Source organism: Zophobas morio, unplaced genomic scaffold (genome assembly GCF_036711695.1).
Source record: "Zophobas morio isolate AGI-343-1 ecotype UQ-CSIRO unplaced genomic scaffold, CSIRO_AGI_Zmor_V1 ptg000217l, whole genome shotgun sequence".
Lineage (NCBI taxonomy): Eukaryota > Metazoa > Arthropoda > Insecta > Coleoptera > Tenebrionidae > Zophobas > Zophobas morio.
The window spans coordinates 1,404-17,570 of record NW_026972321.1 but is presented as its reverse complement, the minus strand read 5'-3'; the positions used below and the strand labels follow the sequence as shown (position 1 = coordinate 17,570).

The 16,167-nt window shown below is 28.1% G+C and overlaps 2 protein-coding genes across 3 annotated transcripts; one reads left to right on the top strand and one right to left on the bottom strand.

Annotated features, from left to right (window-relative positions):
- Positions 1 to 5,652: 5,652 nt before the first annotated feature.
- On the bottom strand, positions 5,653 to 13,750 carry LOC135146251 (SPRY domain-containing protein 7-like). Its single transcript, XM_064078411.1, has 5 exons — positions 13,513 to 13,750; positions 13,404 to 13,463; positions 6,392 to 6,502; positions 6,106 to 6,342; positions 5,653 to 6,055 (listed from the first exon to the last, which is right to left on the bottom strand). The coding sequence occupies exons 1-5, from the start codon at positions 13,640 to 13,642 to the stop codon at positions 5,958 to 5,960; spliced, it is 636 nt and encodes a 211-aa protein (XP_063934481.1). The 5' UTR covers positions 13,643 to 13,750; the 3' UTR covers positions 5,653 to 5,957.
- A 15-nt stretch (positions 13,751 to 13,765) lies between these two features.
- On the top strand, positions 13,766 to 15,027 carry LOC135146250 (beta carbonic anhydrase 1-like). Of its 2 annotated transcripts, XM_064078409.1 has the most exons (4): positions 13,766 to 14,049; positions 14,146 to 14,230; positions 14,280 to 14,467; positions 14,518 to 15,027. In XM_064078409.1, exons 1-4 carry the CDS (start codon positions 13,957 to 13,959, stop codon positions 14,917 to 14,919), a joined length of 768 nt encoding a protein of 255 aa, XP_063934479.1. In that variant the 5' UTR covers positions 13,766 to 13,956; the 3' UTR covers positions 14,920 to 15,027. The 2 variants fall into 2 exon arrangements, with proteins under 2 accessions (XP_063934479.1, XP_063934480.1); XM_064078410.1 differs by lacking the exon at positions 14,518 to 15,027 and having other exon boundaries at positions 13,773 to 14,049; positions 14,146 to 14,226; positions 14,280 to 14,460.
- The last annotated feature ends 1,140 nt before the right edge of the window (positions 15,028 to 16,167 follow it).

The window sequence follows — 16,167 nt, the reverse complement described above, 5'->3', positions numbered from 1 at the left end:
AACAATGAGTTCAGTGACTCACCCTGTATATTTGGGGCTTTTAGCTATACCACGTCCATTTTCGAGTGGCCATATTTGAGCTTGTTCGCTAAAACTGAAAAATTCTTGGTCGCAAATTCCAACTTGGATAGTTTAATAGTGTACAGGGTGAGCCAATAAACGCGTATTCCTCAATATCTCACTGATTATAAAAGGAATAGACAAAAAAAATCAGCGATCAGAGTTTACTGTTTTTGAAGTGTATTCAACGTAAAATTTTTTTTTTTTTTTAAACACGTGGTTGGTTTTGTCAATTTTTCAAATAGGACACGCTGTATTTTATTAATTTATCTTACTGTCTTGTTTATTCTCGTTCGCGTAATCGCGTAACACAGCTTAGTTTTTTTAAATAAAACACCCTATATATTTTTACGTATTCTGATTAGCTTCTTAGTAGGCTTTGTAATCACAGTTTATTTTTGGAATTCCGATGCGACGTTGCCACGTTATTCGAATTTTCTTGAAATTTTTTGGTCATGGAAAAAATCTCAATTGGGTTATTTGTACCCTTCCGTTGCTAAATAAAAAAATTCAAGAAAATATGACGAACATGGCAACGTCGCATTATGAGTTCAAAAATAAACCACGGCCTAAGCCTAAAACCTAAAAAATAGTCAATCAAAATATGTCAAAATGTATAGAGTTTCATTAAAAAAAGTTATTTGTTACGTCTTAAAAAGAGAACACTCTGTATAGTTTAAAATAATCTTATTGTCGTGTTTATTCTCGTCCTTTTTTGTTAGGAGAATAAAAATGGTATACAATACGGAGTGTTCTATTTGAGAAATTTTGAAATTCCTATGCGACGTTGCCATGTTATTCGATTTTTCTTGAAATTTCTTGCAATGGAAGGTTTTTTTTTAATCTGTGTTACAGTATTTTGTGAGGGTTAAATAAAGGTGCGCTCTTTGTTGTGGTACCACTTAAATCAAATTTTAATGTACAGAGTGTTTATAAAAACTTTTGAACTTTACAGTTTTCAAATATCGATATTTCAGTTTTTTGGATTTTTTTTTTAATTTTATTGATATTTTCGATTTTCTTGGATAAATGGATTTCTTGCATTTCTTGGGCTTTTTGTTTCTTAGGTTTCTTAGATTTTTTTAATTCATAGATTTTTTTGATTTTTTAGAAAATTGCATTTCTTGGATTTTTCGGATTATGTTGGATTTCTTGGGGTTTTTGAATTTTCTTAAAATGTTTTGGTATTTTTGAATTTTTGGAATTATTGGATTTATTCAATTTTTTTGGGTTTCTTGGATTTGTTGGATTTTTAATTCTTTGATTTTTTCGATTCTTTTGAATATTTTAGATTTTTAATTGCATTTTTTTTTTATTTTAGATTTTTGATTTTTTTTTTTTATTTTTAGAATCTCTCGTACAATATTTTGTGAGGCTTAAATAAAAGCACGCGCCTTGTTATGGTACCAATTAATTCAAATTTTAATCTACAGAGTGTTTGTAAAAATTTTCAAAGTTTACAATTTTCAAATATCTGAGATTTCAGTATTTTCTAGTAGAAAAAGATTAAATTCTGAAATTTTTTGGATAGGTTTCTTGGATTTTTTTTGAATATTTTAGATATTTTAATCTACAGGGTGTTTGTAAAAATTTTCAGATATCGAGATTTCAGTATTTTCTAGCAAAAAAAGATTAAATTGTTAAATTTTTTGGATTTTTTTTTTATGGATATTTTCGATTTTCTTGAATTTCTTGGGCTTTTTGTTTCTTAAGTTTATTGGATTTTTTAATTCTTGGATTTTTTTTGAAGATTTTAGATATTTTCGATTTTCTGAAAATTGCATTTCTTGGATTTTTCGGATTTTTTTGGATTTCTTGGGGTTTTTGAATTTTCTTGGAATATTTTGATTTTTTCGAATTTTTGAATTTCTTGAGTTTTTTAAATTCCTTGAGTTTTTTGGATTTGTAAGATTTTTGAAATTATTGGATTTCTTCAATTTTTTGGAAATCTTGGATTTGTTAGATTTTTTAAATTCTTTCATTTTTGGATTTTTTTAATATTGTGGATATTATCGATTTTCTCGATAATTGAAATGATTGGATTTCTTGAGTTTCTTGGATTTTTTTAAATCTTTGATTTTTTTTTAAGATTTTAAATATTTTCGATTTTTTAGAAAATTGCATTTCCTGGATTTTTTTGATTATTTTGGATTTCTTGGGGTTTTTGAATTTCCTTGAAATGTTTTGATTTTTTTGAATTTTTGGATTTCTTGAGTTTTTTTAATTCCTTGACGTTTTTGGATTTTTAAAATTTTTGAAATTTTTGGATTTCTTGAATTTGTTAGATTTTTTAAATTCTTTCATTTTTGAACTTTTTTAATATTGTGGATGTTATCGATTTTTTCGATCATTGGAATTATTGGATTTCTTGAGTTTCTTGGATTTTTAACACTTTGATTTTTTGGATTTCTGGTGTTTTTTGATTTTTTTTTTTTAATTTTTAAAATCTGTGGTACAATATTTTGTGATGCTTAAATAAAGGCACGCGCCTTGTTGTGGTACCAAGTACATAATTCAAATTTTAATCTACAGTGTTTGTAAAAATTTTCAAAGTTTACAATTTTCAAATACCGAAATTTTGGTATTTTTTAGTAGAAAAAGATTCAATTCTTAAATTTGTTGGTTTTTTTTTTTAATTTTATGGTTATTTTCGATTTTCTTGGATTTCTTGGGCTCTTTGTTTCTTGGGTTTCTTGGATTTGTTTACTTCTTTGAATTTTTTTAAGATTTTAAATGTTTTCGATTTTTTTGAAAATTGCATTTCTTGGATTTCTTGAGGTTTTTGAATTTTCTTGGAATGTTTTGATTTTTTTGAATTTTTGGAATTATTGAATTTCTTGAGTTTTTTAATTTTTGGATTTTTAAAATTTTTGTAATTATTGGATTTCTTCAATTTTTTGGATTTCTTGGATTTGTTAGATTTTTTAAATTCTTCCATTTTTTGGATTTTTTAATATTGTGGATATTATCGATTTTTTTCGATTTTCTTGAATTTCTTGGGCTTTTTGTTTCTTAGGTTTCTTGGATTTTTTAATTCTTTGATTTTTTTGATTTTTTTTTTTGAGATTTTAGATGTTTTCGATTTTTTAGAAACTTGCATTTCTTGGATTTTTCAGATTATTTTGGATTTCTTTTTGGGGATTTTGAATTTTCTTGAAATGTTTTCATTTTTTTTAGTTTTTGGAATTATTGGATTTCTTGAGTTTCATGGATTTTTAATTCTTTGATTTTGTGGATTCTTTTGAAAATTTCAGATATTTTAGATTTTTTGATTTCTTAGGTTTTCTGATTTTTTTTTTAATTTTTAAAATCTTGTACAATATTTTGTGAGGCTTAAATAAAGACACGCGTTTTGTTATGGTACCACTTAAATCAAATTTTAATGTACAGAGTGTTTGTACAAACTTTCAGTCTTTTCTAATAGAAAAAAATTAAGTTTTTTTAATTTTTTGGAAATTTTGAAAACTGGATATTATCGATTTTTTTGGATAATTGGATTTCTTGGATTTTTTAATTCCTTGATTTTTTGGTTCCTTTTGAATATTTTAGATATTTTTTATATAATTGGATTTCTTGCATTTCTTGGGTTTTTTGAATTTTTTTAGATTTTTTTGTTATTCTTAAAATCCGTTACAATATTTTCTGGGGGTTAAATAAAGGTGCGCGCTTTGTTGTGGTACCACTTAAATCAAATTTTAATGTACAGAGTGTTTGTAAAAACCTTCAAACTTTACAATTTTCAAATATCGATACGTCAGTTTTTCTAGTAGAAAATATGTACTCAACAGTTGAAAAAACTGAAAATCGATATTTAAAAATTGTAATAATTAAACATTGTTTTAAAAACGCTCTGTATATGAAGATTCAATTTTGTCGAGAGTTCAAAAATAACCCTACTGCGATTTTTTGTGAATCCTTCCATTGCTAAAAACCTTCAAAAATACAGAGTGGTTGTAAAGCGTAGGAACAAGCCAATCGAAATATGTCAAAATTTCCAATTAATAAGATATCGAGAACTCACCTGTATAGAGCTTTCATATATCGTTTTTACATCCAGTGACCTGTGAATGCGTCAATTGTCAGAATAATTATGACATTTGAACGTTCGTTGCCATGGAGATGGTTAGTTACACCTCAAAATCAGGACACTCTGTACAACTGAAAATAATTGTAGATTTGCAGCTGCAATGATCTGAATCTCGTTTATATTTAAAATTACAAACTTTAGTCGTAAATGATTTCAAAACCAGTGGCGTAGAAATGTACACATCTTAACAAATATCAGCAAAACTACGTACACTAAGCGGTTAATATTTAACTTGGTTTCTGGCTTGAAGTATTCGTAGCCATATTCGTATTATCCCCTTTTCCACCTCGTCTTCGCCAAACAACGTTCCGTTTCCACGCAGCCATTCCGTTACCAATAACTGAACCATCGACGTGACAATAAGATGGAAAACGTAAGAAAGACGTAAGTTACTTTATTAAATTTAGCCAAAATGTCTGCCATATAGAACACTGTACACTCAGCACACACCACACACCTGTTTTCATTTGTCACTAGTCACCGCTCAGATAGAAGACAGTGGAAATCACCAATCAAATCAGAGATTCATTTTTGTTCGTTTGCGATGTTGATTCCGACACTAACACTGCCTTTTAGGTTTTAACGAACGCGTATACCAAAGATATGTATTAGTGCAGCTAATTTATTTTCTAAGTTGGTTTAAGTGAGTGCAATCGTTTAAGGTCCTAGGTTATTTGTCTTGTATTGATATTAAATAATTAACAGGGTTATCGAACTGGTAGTTATTTTTTTAAAAAAAGAGGATACTTGTTAAGACAATCTGGTGCCCTACTATGTGATTAACGTTATACTTTGCAATTCGGTGTTTATTGCAGTTTGTTTCAATACTGTGTATTGCATTTATTTTTCTAAGTGATTACTTTAATGTATTAAATAACGAACATATCGTCTATCCGGATACGTTAGCCTCATAATTTGACTGATTATTTAGACTATTTTTAGATATATTTGTAGTACTTAGTTGTTTTTAGTTTGTTATCTCCTGTAATATATTTAGGTGCATGTATCATACATACGAAAATATATATACTTTTTACATGAGGATTTATCTATAAATGAACCCCTCGCCGTTTAGTGGTGGAATCTTTATTGGATGATATGTTAAAAGTGTTTAAATTATTGTATAGTTATTTGTACGAACAAAGAAAAAGCGCATAAGCGTTCAAAAATAACCCTACTGCGATTTTTTGTGAATCCTTCCATTGCTAAAAACCTTCAAAAATACAGAGTGGTTGTACAGCGTAAGACCAAGTCAATCGAAATATGTCAAAATTTCCAATTAATAAGATATCGAGAACTCGAGTTTTCAGATCGCTTTTACATCCAGTAACTTGTGAATGCGTCAGTTGTCAGAATAATTATGACATTTGAACGTTCGTTGCCATGGAGATGGTTAGTTACACCTCAAAATCAGGACACTCTGTACAACTGAAAATAATTGTAGATTTGCAGTTGCAATGATCTGAATCTCACTTACATTTAAAATTACAAACTGAACCCCTCGCTGCTTAGTGGTGGAATCTTTATTGAATCATACATGATATGTTAAAAGTGTTTAAATTATTGTATAGTTATTTGTACGAACAAAGAGAAAGCGCATGAGCCGTTTTTACAACCTAATTACGATAAATTCCAAGTACTATAACTGCTGGATGGAGATTTCTCTGGAATAGTATATACATCCAATCTTAGTTTATACATTTATACACACTTAAATTACTGTTTGTTCATATACCTCTTAACGTTAAAATAAATAATTAAAAAAATATAAATAGTATAAAAAATACTGTGATGTGATTGAGACCACGATTTAAAGCAGCGACTGCTCCAGCATGATTTTCTCGAAACCCGACGGCGGGGAATAGTTAAAATTGTCTAGGATTATATCTAAGATGGCACCATCGTCGACTGCAACAAACCAATCAAAAGTAAGCTCAGTCCACCACGAACCTACTTACCGTAGAGCGCCGGATACACAGTCCCCTTGACGTTGGTCACTCCGTAATCAATCTCGGTTCCGTTTACGTAAAATTTGAGCTGGATGTGGTCGAACGACACACCTATCACATCGCCCTCTTGGATACCCGCGATCTCCCCAGAAGACCCGTTCGAGATGTTTATTTTGTAAAGTTCTTGCTTGTTGTGGCGGATGATGTGGTCGCTGCAGAGACACCACGAGAACTCATCCATACCTCCTGGAAACGCAGTATTAAGTTTAGGGGTGGATTAAGGGAGAGGTCGTACCTTTGGTTAAACTTAAGTCAGTCTGTCGCGTCGACAAGCCTATCGACCAGGAGCCCCCTTGCTGCACTTTCACTTCGAAGTAGGACTTGGATTGGACGAGGGGGGCGTTACCTGCAGGTAATTACAACAACATTAATTACACAAAGAGAACAATTTAATTTTAATATTTATCTAGTATTTAAATTGTTCCATATTCAGTTTTGTTATAACAGTACAACAATAAAGAGTGTTTCCAATTTTTTTTTTTTTTTGGAGTATAAGAAGTAAAAGTAAAATCCAAAAGATCAACAGGTTATGGACCCAGAGTAGTAAGTACTTTGGCAGGAGAATATGCAAAAACATTGGGTCACTTACACAAACATCACTCTTGAAATAGAAAATTGGTCCAAGATTTTTTCATTTTTTTTTTTTTGATTAGGTAATTACGGTTTTTTTGGAATTATTGGATTTCTTGAGTTTTTTAAGTTTCTTGGATTTTATTGAATTTCACAGATTTTTTGGTTTTTCGTTTTTTAAAATTGTCAGAATTGATTTGATTTTTTGTATTTTTTTAAATTTTTTGGATATTTTCGATTTTTTGGTTACTTGGATTTCTTGAGTTTTTTTTAATTTCTTGGGGTTTTTGGAGTGTTCATTTTTTTTTACTGATTTTTTTGGATTCTTGGAATGATTGGATTTCTTAAGTTTTTGGGTTTCGATTTAGAGGAAATTGGGTTTCTTGGATTTTTGGATTTTTTGGATTTTTGTTAATTTTATGGATATTTTAAATTTTTTTAATAATTGGATTTCTTGAATTTCTTGAGCTTTTTAAGTTTCTTAGATTTTTTGGATTTTATAGATTTTTCGGATTTTATTGAATTTTTTCGTTTTTTTAAATTGTTAAAATTGACTTGATTTTTTGTATTTTTTTTTAATTTTTGGATATTTTCGATTTTTTGGTCACTTGGATTTCTTGAGTTTTTTTAATTTCTTGGGTTTTTTGGAGTGTTCGTTTTTTTTTGATATTTTTTTGTTTTTTTACTGATTTGTTTGGATTCTTGGAATGACTGGATTTCTTGAGTTTTTAAGTTTCTTGTATTTTTTAGATTTTTTTCATGTTTAGGATATTTTCGATTTTTAGGAAATTGAATATACTGCATTTCTTGGATTTTAAAAATTCCTTGGATTGTTTTTTAATTTTTTGAATTTTTGGAGTTCTTGATTTTTTTAAATTCTTTGATTTTTTGGATGTTTGTTAATGTTATGGATATCTTCAATTTTTTTAATAATTGGATTTCTTGAATTTCTTGAGTTTTTTAAATTTCTTAGATTTTTTTGGATTTTATAGATTTTTCGGAATTTATTGTTTTTTTTTTGTTTTTTTAATTTTTGGAGTTGATTTTTTTTTTTTTTTAATTATGGATATTGTCGATTTTTTGGTTAATTGGATTTCTTGAGTTTTTTGAATTTCTGGTGTTTCTCGCATTTTTTCGGTTTTTGTTTTCTTTTTTTAGATTGTACGGATTTTTTAGTTTTTGTCTTTATTTTGGGTTAATTCAATTTTTTTCGATTTTTTGGACAATTTTTAATTTTTGGTTTCTTGAGATTTTTGAGTTTCTTGGATTTCTTGAATATTTTGAAAATTTTCGATTTTTGGAATAATTTGATTTTATAGATTTTTTGGCTTTTATAGGATTTTTTGTATTTATATGTTTTTGAACATTTTCGATTTTTTGGTTAATCGGATTTGTTGAGTTTTTTTAATTTCTTGGAGTGTTCGTTTTTTTTTTGATAATTTTTATTTCATTGTTTTACCGATTTTTTTAGATTTTTGGAATTAATGGATTTCTTGAGTTTTTGAGTTTCTTGGGTTTCTTGGATTTTTTAGATTTTTGGAATTATTGGATTACTTGGATTTTCAAATTCTTTGATTTTTGTTTTTTTTTCAAATTTATGGATATTGTCGATTTTTTGGTTAATTGGATTTCTTGAGCTTTTTGGATTTTTTGATTTTAATTATTAGATTTCTTGGATTTCTTAGATTTTTTAGATTGTACGGATTTTATCGAATTATTGTTTTTATTTTGGATTAATTCAGTTTTTTCGATTTTTTCCACAATTTTTTTTTTGTTTTTTTATTTTCCGATTGTTTTGGATTTTTGGAATGATTGGATTTCATGAGATTTTTGAGTTTCTTGGATTTTTTGAAGATTTTGAAAATTTTCGATTTTTGCAATAATTTGATTTTATATAAATTTTTTTGGTTTTTAATTGATTTTTTGTTATTGATTTTTATTTTTTGGATATTTTCGATTTTTTGGTTAATCGGATTTCTTGAGTTTTTTTAATTTCTTGGAGTGTTTGTTTTTTTTTTGATAATTTTTATTTCATTTTTTACAGATTTTTTTAAATTTTTGGAATTATTGGATTTCTTGAGTTTTTAAATTCTTTGATTTTTTGTTTTTTTTTTTCAAATTTATGGATCTTGTCGATTTTTTGGTTAATTGGATTTCTTGAACTTTTTGGATCTTTTGATTTTAATTATTAGATTTCTTAGATTTCTTAGATTTTTGTTTTTTTTTTTAGATTGTACGGATTTTTTCGAATTTTTGTTTTTATTTTGGATTAATTCAGTTTTTTCGATTTTTTGCACAATTTTTATTTTTTGGTTTTTTATTTTCCGATTTTTTTGGATTTTTGGAATGATTGGATTTCATGAGATTTTTGAGTTTCTTGGATTTTTTGAAGATTTTGAAAATTTTCGATTTTTGCAATAATTTGATTTTATAGATTTTTTGGTTTTTATTGGATTTTTTGTATTTATTTTTATTTTTTGGATATTTTCGATTTTTTGGTTAATCAGATTTCTTGAGTCTTTTTAATTTCTTGGAGTGTTCGTTTTTTTTTGATAATTTTTATTTCATTTTTTTAATGATTTTTTTTAGATTTTTGGAGTTATTGGATTTCTTGAATTTTTGAGTTTCTTGGGTTTCTTGGATTTTTTAGATTTTTGGAATTATTGGATTTCTTGAGTTTTTTGGATTTTCTGATTTTTGGGATTATTAGATTTCTTGGATTTCTTCGGTTTTTGTTTTTTTTTTAGATTGTACGGATTTTTTCGAATTTTTGTTTTTATTTTGGATGAATTCAGTTTTTTCGATTTTTTGGACAATTTTTATTTTTTGGTTTTTTATTTTCCGATTTTTTTGGATTTTGAAATTATTGGATTTCTTGAATTTTTTGAGTTTCCTGGGTTTCTTGGATTTTTATATTTTTTTAATATTCTGGATATTTCCGATTTTTGGGACAATTGGGTACATGTATTGTATTTCTTAGATTTTTTAATTTTCCGGATTTTATTAAATTTTTTTCATATCTTGTTTTTTTTTATTTTTTGAAGTTTTAGAATTATTGGATTTCTTGAGTTTTTTTTTTGTTTTTTGGATTTCTTGGCTTTTTTAAATTCATTGATTTTTTCAATTTTCTTCCAATTTTCGATTTTTTTGGATAAATGGATTTCTTGAACTTTTTGGATTTTTTAGATTTTTGGGTTTCTTGAGTATTTTGAGTTTCTTGAATTTCTTGGATTTTTTAATATTTTTGATTTTTTGGATAATTGAATTTCTTGTATTTTCGGGATTTTTTTCGGATTCTTTTGGATTTGGATCTTGGGTTTTTGAATTTGTTCTATGTTTTGAATTATCGAATTTCTCGAGTTTTTTTTTGTTTCTTGGATTTTTTTAAATTCTTTGATGTTTTTGGATTTTTTTTAATATTTTGTATTTTCCATTTTTCGATACATAATTGAATTTCTTGCATTTTGATTTGGTTTTTTTTTGGATTTTTTTGTTGGGTTTCTTAAATTTTTAAATTCATTTATTTTGAATTTTTTCGAATTTTATACATATTTTCGATTTTTTTTTATTTGAATTGTAATTCTTGAATTTCTTGAACTTTTTGGATTTTTAAGTTTTTTGGATTTCTGGAGTATTTTGAGCTTCTTGGATTTCTTGGATTTTTTAAATTCTTTGATTTTTTTTTGGATTTTTTAAAAATATTTTGTATTTTCCATTTCTCGAAAATTGAATTTTTTGCATTTTGATTTGTTTTTTTTCGGATTTTTTTTTTATTTTTTGAATTCTTTATAGTTTTGGAATGATTGGATTTCTTGAATTTTTAAATTCACTGATTTTTAATTTTTTCGTTTTTTTTTTGGATAAATGGATTTCTTGAACTTTTTGGATTTCTTGATTTCTTGAGTATTTTGAGTTTCTTGAATTTCTTGAATTTTTTAAATTCTTTGAATCTTTGAATTCTTTTTAATATTTTCGATTTTTTGGATTTTTTTCATATCTTGTTTTTTTTTTTATTTTTTGAATTTTTAGAATTATTGGATTTCTTGAGTTTATTTTGTTTCTTGGATTTTTTAAATCCATTGGTTTTTTTACTTTTCGAATTTTGTGGATATTTTAGATTTTTTGGATAATTGGATTTCCTGCATTTCTTGGATTTTTTTGGATTTTCCGGATTTTTTTTTGATTTTTTGATTTCTTGGGCTTTTGAATTTGTTCTATGTTTTGAATTATCGAATTTCTCGAGATTTTTTTGTTTCTTGGATTTTTTAAATTCTTTGATTTTTTTGGATTTCTTTTTAATGTCATGTTTTTTCCATTTTTCGATACATAATCGAATTTCTTGCATTTTGATTTGGTTTTTCTTCGAATTTTTTTGTTGGATTTTTTTAATTCTTTATAGTTTTGCAATTATTGGGTTTCTTGGAATTTCTTGTATTTTTCGGTTTTTTTGCGCATTCTTTTGGATTTTTTGTTTCCTGGGTTTTTTGAACTTTTTGATTTTTCATTTTTTGAATATTTTATTTGTTGGAATTACTGGATTTCTTGAGTTTTTTTGGGTTCTTGGGTTTCTTGAATTTTTTAAATTCATTTGGCTTCTTAGGTTTTATGGAATTTAAAAAATTCATTAATTTTTTGGATTTTTGCGAATTTTACGGATAATTTCGATTTTTGGATAATTGGATTTCTTGAGTTTCTTGAATTTCTTGGACTTTGTGAATATTTTAGATTTTTGAAATTATGTACATACTAGGTTTCTTGAGTTTTTTAAGTTTCTTAGATTTCTTGGATTTTTTAGATTCTTTGATTTTTTGGATTTTTTTTAAACATGTATTTTGAAAATTTTCGATTTTTTGAATTTCATGAATATTTTTCTTTTCGATTTTTTCGATAAGTGGATTTCTTGTATTTTTTATTTTTTGGGCGTTTTCGGTTTCTTTTGGAATTTTTATTTCTTGGGTTTTTTGAATTATTTAATTTTAAATTTTTTGAATATTTTATTTTTTGGAATTACTGGATTTCCCGAGTTTTTAGGTTCTTGGGTTTTTTAGATTTTTTAAATACGTTGATTTTTTGGATTTTTTTAATTGTATGGATATTTTCAATTTTTTTAGATAAATGGATTTCTTGCATATCTTGTATGTTTTTAATTTTCCGGATTTTTTGTATTTTTTGGTTTCTTGGGTTTTGCATTTTTTTTTATTTATAGGATTTCTTGAGGTTTTTTTTTTATTTCTTACATTTCTTGGATTTTGTGAATTATCCAGATTTTTTTTGATTTTTTGATTTCTTGAATTTTTGGATTTTTTAATTTCTTTGAATTTTTAGATTACTTTTTTTTATATTTTGATTTGAATATTTTAGATTTTTTGGATAATTTGAATTTCTTGCATTTCTTGTATTTTTTGATTTCTTGGTTTTTGTGATTTTTTGGACCGTAGAAGCCTCCGAAATTATTTTTTATATTTTTGGAATTATTGAATTTTTTAGCTTCCTGGGTTTCTTGGATTTTTTAAATCCTTTGATTTTTTGGATTTTTTTTAATTACATATATGGATATTCTTAATTTTTTTGGATAATTGAATTTCTTGAGTTTCTTGAATTTCTTGAGGACTTTTTGGATTTTTAAGATTTTTTGAATTATTGGATTTCTTTAATTTTTGGATTTTTCCGAATTTTATGGATATTTTCGATTTTTTTGACAACTGGATTTTTTTGAATTATCCATTTTTTTTTATTGTTTGATTTCTTGGGTTTTTAAAATTTTTACAATTTTTTGTTTGTTTTTATTTTTGGAATTATTGGGTTTTCTTGAGTTTTTTTTGTTTCTTGGGTTTCTTGGAATTTTTAAATTCATTATTTTTTGGATTCGTTCAAATTTTATGGACATTTTCGATTTTTTGGATAATTGAATTTCTTGTATCTTTCTAATTTCTTAGTTTTTTTGATTTTTGAATTTTTTAGTTTTTTGGGAATTATTGGATTTGTTGAATTTTTTTAATTTCTTGGGTTTCTTGTATTTTTTAATTCTTTGATATTTTGTTGTTTTTTTTAGATAATTGGATTTATTGAGTTTGTTGAATTTCTTAATTTTTGAAATTATTTTTAGTTTCTTGGTGTTTAAATTCTTGAAGTTTTTAAATTTTTTGGATATTTTCACTAGCTAACTGAATTTCTCAAATTCTTTGGATTTTTTATATTTTGAGAAATCGTGGTTTCTTTCAATAATAACTATAAATTAACGTTGTCCCCTTATCTACGCAACCAGCAATACACTAAGTAATGTTTCCAGCCGACTGCGTTTTCTGTTGACTTTACAATGGCAACTATTCCTAATACCCTCGGGTATTATTTAGTCAATAACGCACCTCAAATCAGTCAAATCCAAGCCATTACAAACCAATAATAAAACGGTAATACAAAATTCAAAGGCTCTAGTGAATATTATTTCAAAAAACATCTGATTGTATTGAGATTTACTAATAAATCTTTGGTGAATTTTCCGATATATTTACCAAACCTCTTATCGTTAAATTTGACCGAAAAATTTATGACAAGTAATAAAACAAGCAAAAAGTAAAATCCCAAGTTGCGTTTCTGACAATTCAGTCCTTCGAACCGATCTTAACCGACTTTCTTACTAAAGGCTATCAATGTTAAAAAATAAAAGTGAACGTTACCGAGGGCTGCTCCTGCTCCGCACACCCGCTGGCCCCCTTTCACTATGACCACCTCGTAGCCTGTAAACATAGGGTTGAAAATCGGGGGTGGCCGAATGGGGGTACTTACCCATAAACGCGGTGTCCAGCTGAATGGGGTTCTCCCTAGGGAGATGCGGCACGCTCGGGTTGAACTTAAAACCATCTAAACAGCCCCGCAAACAACAAAACACGGAAACGGTTGACATAGTTATTTGCATAACCTCAAACTTTGACGTTTGCGGCGTCTGACAGATGCCGGAATGACAGCTAATTAAATCAAATAATAAAAATATAAATTAGCAACAAAAACGAAGAATCGTTATCTTTGAGTTTGATTACTGCACTTTTGAGATGATCGCTGCGATTAGGCGTTTTTTAAGGATAGGTTGCTAATCTTGGTGATAACATGGGGGCGCAGATGGTGTTCACGTGTTTCCTAGTTAACAAACAAAATCGTCCTTATCGGGCCAGTTAACATGGACTTTGAGCCCGGTGGAAGGAGTGATTGTGTTGTTTCCTGGATAGAGAAGCCATGGATCGGATTTTGCGTGGTATTATGAAGTATAGGTGTTGTAAGAAGGAGCAAATGGTGAAACAGTTTGTGAAAGTCAGAGACAACCCCACGGTAAGCGATTTTGTAAACTGCGCCATTTCGTTAGGTCTGCGCAAGCGTGGTGCAAGGGTTGGAAATTCAAAAGTTTGATTTTCAATTTAATTTCAGCCGAAAGCTGTGTTTTTCACGTGTATTGACAGCAGGATGATCCCCACGAGATTCACCCAAACCAACGTGGGGGACATGTTTGTAGGTGAAGTGACCAAACTTGTGCAAAGTCGAGATAATTTTGTAATTTGTAGTTCGTAACGCGGGAAATGTTATCCCTCACTCTCAGCACTTCTTGGACGAGCTCACCACCAACGAACCCGCAGCTATGGAACTAGGGTGTGTGGTCAACGACATCCGGCACATCGTAGTGTGCGGCCACAGCGACTGCAAAGCCATCAATCTCCTATACCAACTCCAAGACAGCGAATTTGCCTCTCAAGTAACACAAACCCATATTTATTTCAGCTACTTTCAACGAAAATTTTCTAGGATAACCGGCGGATTTCGCCGCTTCGCGCCTGGCTGTGCACCCACGCCCTGAACAGTCTGGAGAAGTTCCAGCAGCTGGCAGCCACCGACTACTCCAAGCCTTTGATTTTTCAGGCTGAGACGCCCATGAGGAAGTTCGTGGCGTACATTGATCCGGAGAATAAATTCACGCTGGAGGACAAGTTGTCGCAGATTAATACGTTGCAGCAGTTGCAGAATATAGCGAGTTACGGGTTTTTGAAGAAGAGGCTGGAGACGCACCAGCTGCACATACACGCGTTGTGGTTTGATATTTATACGGGGGAGATTTATTATTTTAGTCGCGGGGCGAAGAGGTTTGTGGTTATTGATGAGGATAATTTTGATAAGTTGTTGGATGAGGTGGAGAAATATTATTCGTGATGGGGTGGGTTAGGGTTTAATGGTGATTTTTTATGTATTTTCTATGTATTTTCTATTTTTATATTATATATGAGTATTATTTATTGTTAATAAAGTGTCTTGATTGTTGTTGGTCCGTTTTTTATCCTCTCTTTTGTGGTGTTTTTTGTCTACTTCTTTTTGCCCTTATTGTTTGTTTTCCGCCCTTTGCTATCGCGGTTCTTTTATCGCTTTTTGGCACATTTTCGATTTTTTGTTTACGTTTTTTTTTTCTATTTTTTGTTGCTTTTAGTTGACGTTTTGTTTATCGCCCATTTTTTTCGTTTTTTTGTCACATGTTTTGTCCTCTTTTTTTGTTGCCCTTTTTTTCTGCCTTTTTTTGTAGTTCCTTTGAGTTCTTTACGTCGGTTTTTTTTGCCAATTTTTTGTTGATTTTGTTCAGTTTTGTTGCCGGATTCTTCCATTTTTTTCATCGTCTTTTTTACTATCTTTTTCCTGGCTTTTAGTGCCATTTTCTAGGGCACTTTTTTGGTAATTTTTTTGTAGTCCTTTTTCGCCTTTTTTGACATTTTTTGCCGAATTTTTTGTCATTCTTGTCGCTTTTGGTCACTTTTCGCCCTCTTCTTTATCCTCTCTTTTGTCTATTTTTTGTCGTTACTTTATTATTGCTTTTAACTATTGTTTTTTAACGTCACTTTTGTGTCACTATTGTTGAAGCATTTTTTTGTCGTTTTTTTGAAGTCCCCTTTTTTATTTTGATTTTTGTGTCGCTTTTCAATTTTTTTTCGCGACTTTTTTTGTCACTTTGGTCATCCTTTTTTTTTTGCTTTCTATTTTGAATTTTTTAGATCTTGTAATTATTGGATTTCTTGAGATACTTGGATTTCTTGGATTTTTTAAATTCTTTGATTTTTTTGGACTTTTTGAATATTTTTGATTTTTTGGATTTTTTTAGTATTTTTAATATTTTCGATTTTTGGATAATTGAATATCTTGAATTTTTTTGATGACTTGGATTTTATTTGTAGGATTTTTGGAATTTTTTGGATTATTCATTTTTTGGAATTACTGGATTTTATGGATATTTTCGATTTTTTTGGATTACTGAATTTTTTGAATCATTGGATTTTTTTAAACTTTTTTGATTTGTTTGATTTTTTGAATTTTTAGATTTTTGGAATTACATATTGTATTTCTTGAGTTTCTCGAATTTATTGGGCTTTTGGGCTTTTTTAATTTTTGGAATTACTGGATTTCTTTATTTTTTCA